General features: G+C 36.4%; 1 protein-coding gene across 1 annotated transcript; it reads right to left on the bottom strand.

The window, feature by feature from the left end:
- Window positions 1-425: 425 nt before the first annotated feature.
- On the bottom strand, window positions 426-15,251 carry LOC104082084 (glycerol kinase-like; the record flags this gene model as incomplete). The annotated part of the gene is made up of 7 exons (XM_009585056.1): window positions 426-551; window positions 5,359-5,439; window positions 6,421-6,564; window positions 7,940-8,060; window positions 11,427-11,511; window positions 13,178-13,274; window positions 15,173-15,251. Coding segments are annotated over 7 exons (621 nt in total), but the record flags the coding sequence as incomplete, so codon positions are not given.
- Between the last annotated feature and the right edge of the window lie 1,105 nt (window positions 15,252-16,356).

Below are 16,356 nucleotides of genomic sequence, written 5' to 3'. Positions count from 1 at the left end.
AGCTAGTGTTTAAAAGGTTTGTACCATTGAAGGTGTTTCAGACCAGTGGCCACTACAATAAAACATCTTTGGCAACCATAGACATACAAAAAGTAATTCACAGCAGCTAGAAGAATTGTAAGATATTTACGAAGTTCTACAATGCACCATTAACTTTCTGCAGTGTGTTGTGTAAAGTACCAAAACCCTGACAACGATAGCTAAACATCTGACATTACCTCCGAAGTTGCAGGGTTTTGTTACACCAACTTTCTCAAACAAAGCTAGGGCTTGTGAAATTTTAGAGGATGATGTCGGATAGTCCACCTGAAGGCCTCCAGTGCAGTTGGAGTTGATGGGGAAGGGAGGAGAGTAATGAAGGGCTGAAGACTTAAGTTTCAGCGTACCACTGGGAGATTACTCAGGGACTGGCAACAGATGGATTAATGAATGGATTTAGTCACACAAGTAGTATAATCACATTGGTGGTGGAATCTCTTCAGACAACAAAACAAAACAAAAAAAATCAGCTGCATCCAGAGAGTCCACTAAGTAGTCTCATTTACCAGTACCTTAAATAAGAGAGAACATGCATTAGTAACATAGAATTTACTCTAAAACATTAATAACACTCTATAACACAGCTGAGCTGTAAGAGGAATTCAGTGTAACCATCTTCTGTTTTCAATCAATGCAATTATAAATTAGATGTATCTTGTGACACCAGATAAGCCAGCACTTAAGTGTGTGGGATGTGCATACAGTAGGAGAGAAGAGACCACACTATGAAGATGGGTAAATTTTTAACAAGTAGAAGAATTGAAGGAAGGTACTCTAAGCTTTTTTTTTTTCCCTGAATATGAGCTCAGCTTTCAGGCATCTGGGAAATACTATTGCACTAACTTGCAGAACTGCATAGTGATCCCTATATGTAAATTGGCAGTAACTATCACAACACAAGAAACTAAAAAAGAAAAACAGAATCTTAAAAAAAACCCCAAAGGGTATTTAAGCAGAAAGAATATAGTATAAGCAGAAAGAATATAGTATTACTATCAGCACTGACACCTTATTCTGTGAGAATAAAGTCAAAGAACTTTATACTCCAGATGTCACATAAGATTCTGTATATAGCCAATCCCCACTTATACCTCACTTGAGAGGTGCCAATTTAAGCATGCAAAGGCATTTCTTTAAATTTGAGTGTAATAAAATATAGTATTGCTTTCAGTTAATTCCCACCCCCAAAGAAGTACAGCTACAGAATATGTTGAAACCTCTCAGATGTCCACTTCCAAAACTAGTGTGAAAAACATAACAGAATCTTAGCATAAGGACTCCAGTCGCTGCACACAACTTGCTTTAATAGTGAAATAAAACAAAATATTGGCCCTTTCTCCCCTGGGAAAGAAGAATAATGAAGATCTTAAAATAAAGTACAATTGACCTGATTTTGATGAAATTATGAGATGATATAATGAAATGCAGTATTGTTCTTCATACTCAGTCACCAGGTGCTGCATGAAAAGGCAGTTAGTTTAGCAGTTCTGTAAATGGGTTTTTGCTACGTTACTGTTCTCTGTTCTGCCACAGCAGATTTTTCCTTTGCATTTCAGTAGTTGTAAAATCATAGCCCTGCCCTACAGAGACATGTTCAACAACAGTACTGTTGCCATGCAAGACTTACTGCTGTTTCAGCACATGAAGGCTGAATTCAATCCTCAGTAGATTCAATCCTCAAATCTACTATACTGATGACCGTGTTGGAGTTCCAGTGTTTCATTAAAAGATAAAATGTAATAAATTAATTAATGGAGTTCCTGTACTGAATTATAAGGAAAGTCTGGTCAGCTAGTTGCAGCTTTTAAAAGCAAAAGGATATTTACAAGAGTAAATGTCTAAGGGGGAAGCAACCCTGCTCCAATCAGCAACACAAATTCTATATATCATGTTCTACCCTAACACACAGCTGAGCAAAACTACAACCTGTACGTATCATCACTGATACTATTCCTTTTTAGACATCGTAATTTTTAAAACAAGTAAGAGCTGGAAAGTTCTTGCAACTTCTCCTGTCCCCAGGCTTACCATGTAAATAATATACCAATATATTGGTATATAAAGTAACTATATTGGTATATATAGTAACTATATATATATAGTAGTAACAGTAACTTTATCAACAGTTACTGTTATCTGAAAACAAGGGCAAAAATGGGTTCTGAAGGGAAGAGTGAGTTGAGATGAATATGTTTTCCACTTGTGGGTCAGAAAGGCACGGACAAGCTTAGGGAAGGAAGAAAAAGAGAAAATCTTTTTTTATGAGTTCCAGCAGGTGCAAGTTTAGATATTTATTTACAGGTTACTGATTAGTTGTTTTTAAAAAGCAATAAACCCAGAATTTAAGTTGCTTATCTGCCCACTTAACACTGATCTTCGTATTATTTTAGGTATCCCCCACGTGGTGAAGAACCTGACCTGGAATTAATACTCAAGTTGCTTAGTTCAGCTTGTTAAAAATTCACCCACTTATTCTCAGCTGGTTTTACTTTATTCTTCATAATCAAGATTGTTCTCATTCACAGATACATTCCAGAGCTAGTAAATCAATGTCAATCCATTTGTTCAGTTTGATTTTTGCCTAGCATTTGTTTAGTTTGATTTTAGTTCTCCTACAAGCTCAGACAGTCTCTTCCATGCAAGGAAAATTACAATTGCATAGTTAATTCAGGCTGAAGGAGTAGAAACAAAATACAAACACATCATCACAGGAGCATGCTAGAATCCTCAATTGTCTGTTTAATTAATACGCCCCGCCCATCCCACCAAAACCAAAACAAAGAAAGAAAACTAAACAACCACCCCCAAAAAGCTTACTAAGCCGCAACAATGGCTATACTATAAAATATTTTCTTTGGAATGAAATTATGAAACACAACAACAAAGAACAAATAACATCACCATATAAACTTATTTTTCTTAGCATAAAAGTATCTTAATGAAACGTCTTACTTCTGGCATAAGTAACTAACACCGTCATCCATATTAAGAACTTTCTTTTAAAATAAAACATATATTAATAGGTTGAAGATGCATCTTCATTGCATATGCACACAGTCCCTTTCCCCAGTTTTGCAGATAGGCCTTTTAGAGTCTCTTCTCTTTACACAAAATGAATTCACTTATCCATCAAGAGTAAAGTACAAAAAGAATATTCTATAGATTTAGTAGACGAAGATTTCTAACCATACAATAGTTCCAAGGGGACCAGAAAAATGAAAGGGGTGCATGAAGCCTTTCAGCGACAGAAGAAGAGTCTTAACTTTACTTAAACAAGATCCTCAAAACAATTTTAAACGTTATGAGAAGAAATACAGGATAAGGATGGAACCTTATTCTAACAGCAATGCACACTACAATACAGGCAATGCAAAACTCTGCTAGGCTGCTCCAACCTATATCCCTTTTATAAACTGTGTACAGTCTGCACAGGTAGACAAAGGAAGGGGAGAGTTCGAGGTTTCATGTGCATCTAACAACTACGAATTTCACGGCACATGAGGATGAATTCAAGATGGCATTCACTTGGTTCCCTTATGTCTAATTCACACCCTCAAACACTCGTGTGCATGAACAACAAAAAGCATCAGTCATTTTTGCTAAAAATAAACAGATGGAATACAAAAAAACCCAACACTTAAACTAGTGTAGATAGCTTTTAAAGTGATCTTGTTCAAATAATAACTAACCTGAGACGTACTTTGCTCCGATTAACATTATCATGCTACTCATAATAAAAAAACCCAAAGGCAGACTACAGAAGATACTAGTGTCACCTGATGTCATCCAGGGGAGGGTGTTTCCAGTCAAGCAAATCAAAAGAGAAATATATATATAAATTGCAATATATGTGTTAAAAATCATATGAACAGCAAAAAGTAACAAATGTAGTGACATTTGCAGAAAAACTAAAAAAGATTTTGCATAACCCCCATAATAATTCAAAACAGGCTCTCAAGGTAAGAGTTCAAATCCAAATTCCACTGTTACCACTATCTAGGTTGAGCCCATTTCTAGTATTCTTCAATCTTAAACACCCCTAACAGGAGGAAGACAAAGTTTCAAAGCAAGAACTAAGGAAAATAACATTCCCCCCCCAGCGTTAAACCAGATAATCACTGAGGGTAAGTTTTGATAAACATATCCCTTTTCACATGAGCTGAAGAACAAGATCTAGTTTTATTTTCTGCAAGGCAGAATCTTCTGTCCTTCAAAAGGAAATAAAGATCTATAAAGTAAGATATGCATCAAGCACTTGGGATTTTAGGATACATAACAGAGAGTTTAGATGCAAGGCTACTAAATCATAATGGACAATACTGAAGTGAATCTTGTTACTCATGCTAAGTTACCTATTTCCCTTCCAAACAGCCTTGACAGAATTGTTTGTATAACAATGGTGTTAAAAATACTTAAACCAACATATAGAATGGTAAAAGGAAAATTTTAGCTTTAGCTTTCAAGGATAAATTAAGAGATTTCATGTAGCTTGAGGGCTGCAACTGTGGATTGTGGGGGGAGTTTACATTTTGAGGATTCTTTACTTAATACTTTTCATTCTAATAGTTTTTCCAACGAAAGGGAAAGAAAATGAAGATAAAGCCCATAAATGATGTGTTGTAGGATGATTCAGAACTAAAAGCTTATCCTGAAATAGTGCTGAAATACAAATTCAAATTATAGATCATAGAATACTACAGGTTTTATTTAACTAAAACTTAACAGACGAAAAGCCCTCTACTTCAAAAGAAAGATCTTGTTCAGTCCCTCAAAAGTGTTTGTATATTCTCTGTATGTGAACAATACATCCATGCAACTCTTCACTTTATGGTAACTTCTTGCTCTTAGCCCTTGTGGGTCAAACAGATTTTGATGTGGCTATCAATCCCTCCTTCCTATACAGCAAATAATAAAGGCAAGATATAGCAGGAAAAATCACAGGATGAAACTTTTCTCCTTTGCAACATGAGGTTATAATATAAGGAAGTTTACAAAATCCCTGCACTATATCTCCTCTTCTAGGTAAGACTTTTTTTTCTTTTGTAAACCAATGGTATTCTGCAAAACCTGCAGTTAGTCTTGATTTCATGTCCTCTGTTTTTAGAGCCCTACAAGACATTGCTTGGGCCCTCCTTTCAAGAGGAAGACCTATCTGTCTGTTTTCCTGCTTTGTTTCCACAGTGGTTTTAATTAATAATTTTTAAATCATTGCAATAGTCCAGAAATGGTGTGAACAGAAAAGGTCACCAAACTCAAGATTAACTACCTAAGCTAATTGGCTAATTAATAATATTTGACCTGCATTAATTTCTGGTTTACCATTTGGAGGAGCTTCAGATGTCTCCCAGCCCATAGATTTCATCACAGCTTTCTTCCATCTGGCATAGCGAAATTCACTTTCTGAAATTGAGAAATCAGCAAACAGAAAAGCCTCTCAACGCATATGAATACAACTACAAGTATTTAAGAAGCAAAGACTACAATACTAGCTTTCCACTTTTTTGCACAGTACAGTTTGTCTGCACAGACCAAGTATTATAAAATGCTGTTCTGAGTAAGAAACCAAAACAACAACCCCAAACCCCACAGTTATGCACAGTAAGGAGAAATAAACCTTAAAAACAATTTTCTGCATGTTCACCAGTAAGAAGATTTACAAGTAGGACAAAATGAAGCAATTGTTATTCATGTAGAAGCCCCTCAGTGTTGAAAATACTGTCTTGAAGTAGGGATTATAGCAGTAATTATAATCAAAATGGTAAGACAAAATTCTGTACCAAAAATTAAGAAACAATTGAAAGACAAAAATGCATTTGTCTTGCACATGGATTAGTTATATCAAGTCCATGCTTTCCATCTCTAGAAGCACTTAAGAACTGACAAAAAAGATAGTTAGCTAAAAAACAATAATTAATGTAGGCTTTTTAAAGCCAGAAGAAAAGTCTCCCCAAAACAGTCAGTCTGTCCTTTCTATGTCCGTGAAAACTCACAGATGCACATCTTAGGAGACATCTTTCTCAGTAAAAACCTTTCAAGATTCTTTGATTTTACGTGCTATAAATCAAAAGCTATTAACTGCAACACCCAGTGCCAAGCTTCTTTCAAAAAGAAGAAAGAAAAAAAACCCAACACATTCCCTTGTGGAGTTACGTTGTTTTAACCATTTTTCAATCTTACTAATCAACAAATGGACAAAACAAGAAATGAAATCCACTTTTCTCTAAACCAAACACTGCAAAGCTTATCTTCAACATTTGTGAGGATATTCATCTATGGCTGTTTTTATATCAGTATGTTAGACTGCAACAAAGAAAAAAACCCAATCTGTTGGACATAAAATAATAAGTTTGCAACTTCTTAGAAAATACAAAACGGTTTTACCCTCTGGGTTGATCTGTGGTTCAAATCGTTCACATGTCACTGCTGTCAAATCTCCAGGATTCAGACTCCAAATTCCAACTCCTTCTGCAGCTCCTGCTGCCATAGCAGCTCCTAGAGCTGTTGTTTCAGGCATTGATGGCTTTACTGAAGTAAATCACAGAGAAGGCCATGATGATTTTAATGAAAGTCACCTTGATGACATCAGAACTAAAGAGGCTACACACCTGTACTTACTAGCTTGTTTGCCTTCCACAGATGCTATAGAAGACCATCCCACCCCCAAGATGTCAATGGTAAATCTGTTCCATTAACTCTAGAACAGCCTGCTTCTCTGTTTCAGGGAGAGGAACCTTTAAAATCTTATTTTATTGATCATATCCTTTCATCTGCTAACTACGCATCTGCACTGATAGTATGAGCCTTGTGTATTACGTATTATTAAAGGCAAGCTATAATCTCTAGAGCTAAAAACTTTCCACTGAAGCATCTCACATTTATGCATAAGAGACAACGCAATGTTTTTCTAACTGATTTTCTAGAAGCTACATATTAGGCAAGATTACTACATTTCTGCAGCAAGTTATCAGTCTTCAGTATGGATGAAGATGTATAATATCCTGATGTTACTCAGTGACACACTGCATCCTTAAGAATGCTAATGTATAGCTCGCAATACTTGGCAACTTGGGATCTGCTACAGGTGTTAAAACATATTTTCAGAAAGATGCACCCTTTTCACTGATGCTGAAATGCTCTAGGTTTTAAGTGAGGTCTTTAAAGAGCTTTAGTGTATTGAAACACATCCTTCAAAAGCTAAAAAACCTTTTTATTAATCTAGGGGGCGTCTGTGAAAGAAATGTTACATGATCATTTCTAAAATGTCTGCATTGCTGTTGGATCAGAATAATGGTACTGTGAACTTTCAATTTGCCTCAGAGGAACAACCCCATTTGGGTTTGTATTTCATATTATGCATGCCAAGAAAACTCGTTGCAAGATTCCCACTTTTGTTGTAACCTCTATTCCCTTCTTTGTTGCTGCTGTGGGAAGAAACAGAATGGACAATGTGTTTTGTGGGTCTTCTTTTACATTGTAAATGAAATCAAAGGTTTGTGCAGGCAAAGGGAACAGAAAATGCAAGAGCAAAACACAAGCAAAGTTCTGATTTATCTCTGAGCAAGATTCTCAGGGCCAACATGTTGCAGGAGAGCATTAATTTAACTGATTTTAAAATTGTTAGATGTTTAGAAATTGATATGACAACTTTAAAGTTCAATACCATCACGGTGCTGTAATATTTCAACACAAGAAATGAGTCAGTGATTCTCTATGAAAGTGAATCTCAAAACTGGATGCAAAATCTAAAAACTTTTTCTGAAAAAAACCCCAACATTCTCAAGCAGTAGCAAAAGACAGCAACAACAACAAAGCAAGCCACCCAATTTGCCCTCATTAGCCGTTACAAACCAATGTTGTTTTCAGCTTTAAAAAGAAAATAGGAGTTGTAATTTCATCTTACCTACTGGAATACAGAGAATGTCTGATTGGAGTTGCATGAGGACTTTGTTATTGGTCATTCCTCCGTCTACTTGTAACTGATTTAGTGGTATCCCACAGTCCTTGTTTATGGCATCTAAAATCTTAAGTAAGACAAATATATGTTATGATTTAATTGCAGAGAAATCCATGATACCCTCTGAGTGTAAAATACTGATAATTCAGCATTTGCTGAAGAGTGTTAAGTAGAAAATTTCCCTCCCCTATATATCAAGAGGTCAAAACAGAGGTAGTGACAATACAGTTTTGTTTAATATACAGCAGATGTGTTCTATTTTTTACAGAAATCCTAATGTAGGAGATGTTTCTCCTATGTGTTGCTTATATGGTCTGAGAAGAATAATTTTGAAGAAAATCTGATGACAACTACAACATTTATCAAAGCTAACAAAGGAAGATGTAATACTAAACAGAGTCCTTTAGCTGATTACAGTTTGCCTAGATAATTTCTCTAATTTGATGCACTAAAGAATTGAAAAATTAAAACGTTTGAACTGGCAACCTGGAAGACATTTCAACAGGAACTGCTGAACGTTGAACTGTTTTGAAAGAGCAGCCTCTTGAAATATTTTCAATTGGTTGTTGAAAATTAAGAATTTTACATTACACAAGACAGACTGCAAAAATAAACTGTTAGTGTAATTTTTTGTAAAATTATGTTTCCTTCTTGTGGGCACAGTGGGTAGCTGAAAATAAATGAAAAGTGTTGAAGTGTTTGCAAGGGATAATTAACTAACAGAGGAGTCTTTAATTCACTGATACCTATCAATATGCTTTTTAGAGGGCTTCCTAAAAATGTAAGATTTGCCTCAAACCTTAGCTACTGGTAACACTACAGCTTTATCCTACAAGCACCTATTAAATGCAGAATAGTGGGTTTTCTAGGCTTTTGTAAAAGCAGTCAATTAAATGTCTCATTTACATTTTTTAAGGTTAGTGCATAATTTTTGTTGACAAAGTTAGGCATTAACTAGTGCAGAATGATTTTCTCTTTGTAATTTCCTATTTATTTGAACAAAAAAGAGGTGTGCTTTCCTCAGCTTTAAATGACAAAGCAAAAAAGACCAAAACTACAACGCGTTCTGCGCTGTTCTGTAGTTCACAAAGTAGCCAGTTACGCATACCTTACTGGGAAAAGTCACCATGTTTTTTAAAAAAGAACAAAAAAATTGTAGGTTTGTAAGGTAGTAAAAACTACATGGAGATGAGTTGTCCAGTAGATTCTACCCGTTCCCAGAAAGTAAGTCAGCAAGGTCCCTTACCAGAAAATCTTTAAAGGAACTAAAAGAACTCCTACAGGATAAATACTGGTTAAAAATTGGAAGGTATGAGTAAAAGGCCAGTTTTCATGGTGGCAGATTCTGTCCATGGGCGTGCACTGTTCAATACATTAGAAATAACCTGGAAAAGAGGATTCATAGTACAGCAGCAAAGTTTGCTGGCAGTACTAAGCTAGTACTGCTCCCTACCACTTATTTCTTTCACATGTATCATTTTACATTTGTCTATGCTGATTTCACATACCTTTTTTACCATTCAGAACTTCAGCAGTGCCTCATAATCTCAGCTTGACATACACATACTGTTGGAGGCTCTGGCTTTATTTACCAGGTGCAACAGCATGTTGGATCATACTATGCACTCAGTAGAGACGAAAAAAATGAAAAGAATGCTAGAAATCAGGAAGGGATGAAAGACCAAAACAAATCATGATCATGCTGCTGCTGTCTCTATTGTACTGAGGTTGGATGAAGAGCAAAGTATCCAAGTATGTAAGTTTTGTCTAATGACAGCATCATACAGCTCTTAGAACTGAAAAATTGCTTATTTTTTCATAATGCCTTCTGGAAGAAAAAACGTAGTAAGTGTTATCTGTCTGCACAAGGAAGGAGCTTTTTGGATAACAAGGAACAGAGACTTAGAAGGATTGGACGGCACAATAAAACAAGCAAAAACTCCAATGAACATGAAATTTGAGGGTTTTCCTGAAGGATACAAAAGACTTCCATTTTAACTGGAATGAAAACAAAAGAACTTTGTTTTTGACAAGACAGAACTAACAATGTATCTTTGAAAAATGTACATATATTTTATCTGTGTCACTAGGACTTAATCTGTTAATTTAAGTGTGTCCAGAGACCTAATCAGGCACTCCTGTCACTGTGATAAAAGCACATTGAGTAAAGTATGAGGAAGTATTAGATCTGTTCAAACAGTTAACTTCACCCTCACTCAGACTGAGAGCTTTATTCCCCTCCCTCCTACTCCCAGCCACATGCCCTGTCTCTTGTTCTGACATTTGCTACACTCCTCTGCGAGGCAGCTGAGGTCATTAATCCAGCAGAAAAATGGCCCAGTAAAAGAGGGATAATTTTCTGCTGGAAAGTTCATTGAGCTGTCACATGAGAGGAAATGGATGGGAGGGACAAGGAAAGAGAGGAACAGACAACAAACTGGACTATCAGTTCAGTTCCCTGTAACTTTACCCTGACTTCTAGTACCAGATTAGAGATATATGCTACTTCCAAGCTCCTTCACAACTTTCTGAGGACTCAGAGGCTGTTAGCATAGCTTCAAAAGCAGTCACCTGGGTGAAATTTCTGGCTGTCTTTTTCCACATGAGTACTTCTTACTCTATCCTATGTCACTACAGAAACAGCAAGCTGTTTTTCTCCTCTCACACAGTTTTAGCTGGGTGTTATTTTATAACTTATTATGTTTAAATAACAGAAGTTTGAAAACATGCAATCAAATTAAGGTTTGACTTGTTACCCTTTGGGGTCTAGGGATTGCATTTTCTCCTGTATTTGTATGGAACACATACAGGGAGCGTAAACTGATAGTAGATGGTGATATAAACATTCTAATGCTTAGAACATACTCAAATCAACCTCTTTGATTTGGTTGGAGGATTCATTTCTTCTGTGAGAATTTAGGTTTGCTGTTGCAGAATGCCAGCTAAAGCAATGCAAGATGTAATGGGCCAGAAGTGAATCCAGATTTCCCTTGCTATGTTTGCTGCTGTCTTGCTTTAACTCATTTTTGTTCTTGTGTACCGAAAGCCACATAAGCCATCTCCATCACAGTAGACAATATAAAATGTAGTCTCCTAAGTTGTAGAACTAATGCAACTTTTTAGTTATTGCACTGGCCTTGTCATTTTAATGTTTCCCAAAATATTGACAAAATACGTTCACTTTGCTTTAAGTGCTGATAAAAAGCGCGATTGCCACCCCAAAATAACGTACCACCCAACCAGACCATTGTAGCTAAGTCCACGGGAACAATTTTTCAACATTAGCACCATGTAAAGAGAAGAATAGCATCCAAATACAATATAAAGCATATGATTAATCTTCATTAAATCTTTTCAATCCTCTCCCTTCCTGAAGAGCTTCAGTCCCTGTTATACTAATTCACAATGAATTTAAGACCCAATTTGCCTTTACCTCTCGTGTTTGAAAGCAGACCGCTTCTAATGCAGCAAAGGCGATGTGGTTTTTATTTGTAAACTGAGTAAGGCCACAGATAATACTGTTGAAGAGGAAAAAAAAACACAACAGTTAGGACATACTTCTTTACCAGACGTACACCACTGCTTCAGGCATAGGCCTAATTCAAAGCTCATTCAGTTCCATTGTATGAGGACTGCTTTTTAATATTAAAAAGCTTGTTTCTCTTTAATCTAAACTCTCTCATCCCTGTTTTCCTGACAAACATGCTTTCAGTGTCCAATCAATACAATTGCCATAAATTAAAATTTATTGCCAATCTGCATGCAAATGGGTGCATATTCACGCGCGCGCACACACACACAAATTCTAGTCTTCCTTTAAGAAAAGGAAATGTATGTTTGGGGCTGATTTTTCTTTAAAAAATAATATCACCTATCACTAAGATCTTAATAAATTCTCTGGTGCTTTCAGTTCTTAAGGAAAAGCCCAGCTGGGTCAGTGCTGTGCTCTAAATGCTTAAAATTGTTTTCAGATCTATTCTAATCATTAGTTGCTTCTGCACCTTCAAAGAGATTTTTGGTATGGAAATTATGCTACATCTAACCATGAGTAAGCTGAATTCTGTCAATGTATTCCGAACTGCAGAACAAATAATCATCCTTTTATTCTATTTCAACATGTGAGGAATAGTAGTGTACTACACAGAAACGCTGCTATATTTGGTGCTGGATTCATGCAGGTTCAAAGATATTAAAGGACATTTTTAGTTGTTACCATTCCAAAGATGAGCTTTTAACAGTTAAAAAGTTAAGCACTGTGATCTGACAAACTGTAAAAACATCTAACTCTAAGACTTTTTTCTTCCTTACGTACAAGAAGCATCTAAATTCTAAAGATGCAATTACTCAAAACCTTGGGAACTAGATATTCTTTAAGATTTCTTTTTTCATTTTAGGAAAGTTATTTTATATTTAAATTTGTTATGCTTCTGTGACTCCCATGGCATGTTGTTATTCCAGCAACAGTAGGCAAGCTCACAATAGCAGAAAAGACAAATAGCAAGTTATTGTTTGAACTAGTAGTTCTAACTACTACCAGCTGGTTAAGTCTTAACAACCAGGAAAGGGACTGGAAGGAGAGGAGAAAAGAGCGTTCAATAGACTGGAAAGAAAGCTGGACATAAGGGGAAGGAGAGGGAGGAGAAGTGAGGAGGAATTAAATAGTCTGTATCATTTGAGATAGTGAATGCAGCAGCCATGGGAAACTGAGCTCAGAAAAACTAAATTCTTCACTTTCTACTTTTGTTGCCGGACAGCTCACAGGTATGCACACCTCCTCTTTAGTGAGACGAAAATCCTTTCAGAACCAGAAATGCGTGAGGAAAAAAGCTGGCCCCATTAGTGGCCAGAATGATAGAACTATCTTGTATTTGTCCTCTGAAATGCACAACCCAGCCCAAACGTTTTCCCTTCTCCCCCCCTCCTTTTTTTTGGAGGGGGGAGGAGGAGGAGGGTGAGTAGCTGAGTTAGCTAATCCTTCTTTTTCTCCCAGTAGCAGTTGCTGTTTCGAACAGATTAAACATAAAAGAGAAACACAGTAGTTGCTTGAAGATACCACAGAGAATGATGTATCCAGACACATCAAAGGAACAAAAAGAACAATTTCACATACCTGGAAGGGCTAGTGATAATATCTGTGAAATCATTAAATCTCCCTGCAAATGCAACATTTAGTCAGACCCTTACCCCCTTGCACTGGGTTCCCAGTATGGTGCATACAGTCCTGAAAATGCTGGCACAAAGTAGCAGCCATAAGAAGTCCCCACTTCTGCAGCCAGTTTTTCTAATGCACACACACAAACAGTCTTCACTTAGCTTTTCACAACTGTACCAACACTTAAATATGATTCTTAAAGGTGTTATTATTTAAATAGGGAAAATACTCAGAACATGTCAGGTAGCTACAAAAATAATCAAGCCACATACAATTAGAAAATACAACTAAAACTCTGGCGCTCTGCTCCTCATTAACTAGTTGTCCATTTGCAACAATATGAATGGAAGATGGGGCATCGGGCGTTGTGGGAAATGTAAAATGAAAAATCAAACCAAGAAAGCCAAAATCGTGTCCTTAATATTCTGACCTAGATTCTGTGAGGTTTTCAAAGGGTATCCTGTGGGTAAAGAATGCAACCTTCAAAGCAGTCCAAAAGGTCACACTTTACTTGCATTTAAGTCAAGGCAAGCAAGTGAAACTGGATCAAGACCAAAGGGAGTTAAAAACTAAATTCCCATTAATTTCAAATGGATTTCTGAAGTTCTAAAGTTCTAAATTCTCAGCTTATGTATATAATCACAAGGCGAGCTACAAGGAAATCTGAAGTTTCTTAATATCTGAATAATAACTTTGGGTATCTGAACTCCCCAATACTAAAATATTTGTAGTTTTAAAAATTATATTAAAACATCTAGAACTGCCAAGCAAATAATGCTAATGTGCAGCTCCTTCCTATAACAAGAAAGGAAAGTATTTTTTTCTGCTTTTGTAAATTTCTGCTGTTTGCATTGATCAGAGAAGCATAGCAATAGAGAAAGGAGGTAGGAAAACTTATTCAAAAAATCTTTTAAAAATGGTACTTTCATACAGACTCCACTTAAAAAGGGAGTGAAGGCAGAAGGAAGAAGGAAGGAAATGTTCAGGGAAACAGGAAGAGATGATGAAGTCTCACATGACTTTAACAACACTGACAAGATTTAAGTTCTTGAAACTCAAACCTTCCAAAGGTCTAGTCAAACTTGTGAAGCCAGCAGGTACTGTAGTGTTTCAACAGCTGGCTAATTCACTTTACAGTAGTTTATATTCTTCTGTATGATCTGCGAAGCTTTCTTACAGAAAAACAGACTGAGATTTTAAGTTTTTGCTTAGTCTTTGAAGTTTTACATAAAATTTGAATTCTAAATTTTTCCACCTTTGACTAAGATATCAAATTATTAAAAATATGTAATGAATTGCTTTTTAATCCTAAATCTCATTAAATCAGTCACTTTCAAACTGTTATAATTGCATGCTTCTGTCATTTTCTCCTTTTCCAAAGTTTGATATATTCCTAGTTTCTAAAATGTCACACACCAGCTTGTTTCAGTTCAGCTCAAGCAGAAAACATCAGATACCCAAATGCTAAAGGATTATTGTATTCTTAGCCAAAATGGACCAACATTCTCCACAATTCCTTTAAGAGGCAGCTTTGCAAACTCAGGTCCCTAACTCAATGGATGTGAAGCCTTGTACATAAATTGTTGCATATGTAGGGCATCAGGTTCTCATGTTTATGACAGCAATGCATACGTAGGTTTAGGATCAAATATGCTCTAGGTTCTGTAATAGAGACTTAAATACCCTTGGCTCTAGAAAATTCAATATTGTATGAAACGAGGAAATACACTGCAAGTATAGTATCTTCCTGAATATTTGCTTGCTGGAGAAACTACTAAAAACTACAGATTGCAATAGAACAAAGCTGACAAAGAGTTTCAAAGACCATATTGATATGCTGTATGAAATACATATATCAATGAACAGTGATTTCATGGATGCAGAACAAATTCAAGCACAGCAAAATAAATGCATCTTCCAGCTTTTCTTTACTTGAATATTTTGAGCTTTCATTCAACATTAGAGACATGAAGACATTGGAAAAGAAAACTTAAAAAACTGAACAGCTCCAAATTGTGAATACTCACCAACTTCCTGTGAAGTCTTAACGATACCTAGATTGTCCCTCAGCCAACGAACAACAGCACCAGCTATTGCAACAGATCCCTGAAGGAAACAAAATCACTACATTAGGAGACAACAACTGGTAGCTTCGTGTTCCTTTTTACAAGACTGGAGAGGAAGGTAACTGTGGCCTCCCATTGCAGGTTGACAGCTTAAAGCACTCCCAAGAATGCTCACAAACAAACCACAAGTTTCTTGGCAGCTGGAGACTGCCATGTAAAAATGGCAGCCTCTTACACAGTCTCCATGTAAAAAAGGTGCATATTGCATGATTTTTTCCGTGGAGGGGAGTTACCATGACATTTCCTAAGCAGTCTTCTTGTATCTCTAATTTACTCATGAGGTCCAGTAGCCTCAGCCTTCTTTTTCTGACAAATTAAGATTTTTATGCTTTGATTTTAAAAAAACAAGCCTGATTATGTCTAGAGTCTAAATACAAATGCCCAGATAGACAGAAAATTTAGGCACTTGCATTTGCCAGCAAAATTCCTCCGTTGCCTCAGCAAATGGCCCTGAATGGCTCCATCATATCATAGATGAATGGCATAGCTCCCACCTCACTCCAAAGTCCAAATGGACCTCTCTACAAGACAGTCTCAAGTCTACTAGACTAAGCTTCAGGTAAAACAGGAGCAGCATTGTATTTTCATTCAAAGCCGTTGCTAGAAGGATTAGGGTGTTTTCTTACCAACTAGCTATTACAGTTAGAAGATATGGGTTTGATTAAAAGAAAAGGCTGAATCCACATTTCTTGCCTCTCTGGAAAGTGTCTCAACCAGCAGATTGTAGATGATTCTAGCACGGATACACGAGAAAGAACACTTAATATCTTCTGTTGATGCCATTTCTTCAGACAGTATCATTAAAGACTTGGAGATGACGAAGAAGCAAAGTATACGTGCACGTGTTTCAGCATGCAGAAATAAAAATCGCTCTCAAGACAGTTCCAGTTCTTGCTTTAAGAACATGGGTTAAAACAAACATCTCACACACCTGCACAAAATGAAAACCTCAATGTTTGCCAGAACATGGCAAATGCAAGATCAACTTTCCTTAGGGAAGGAAAAGGAAATGAACACAGCCTCCCACATCCTAGTAAAGCACTGTAAGCCACAAACTATTAGAATCATAGAATCATTAAGGGTGG

This window comes from Fulmarus glacialis, unplaced genomic scaffold, assembly GCF_000690835.1.
Source record: "Fulmarus glacialis isolate BGI_N327 unplaced genomic scaffold, ASM69083v1 scaffold13239, whole genome shotgun sequence".
NCBI lineage: Eukaryota > Metazoa > Chordata > Aves > Procellariiformes > Procellariidae > Fulmarus > Fulmarus glacialis.
Note: the sequence above shows the minus strand (reverse complement) of the source record. Positions and strands in the feature narration are given on the sequence as shown.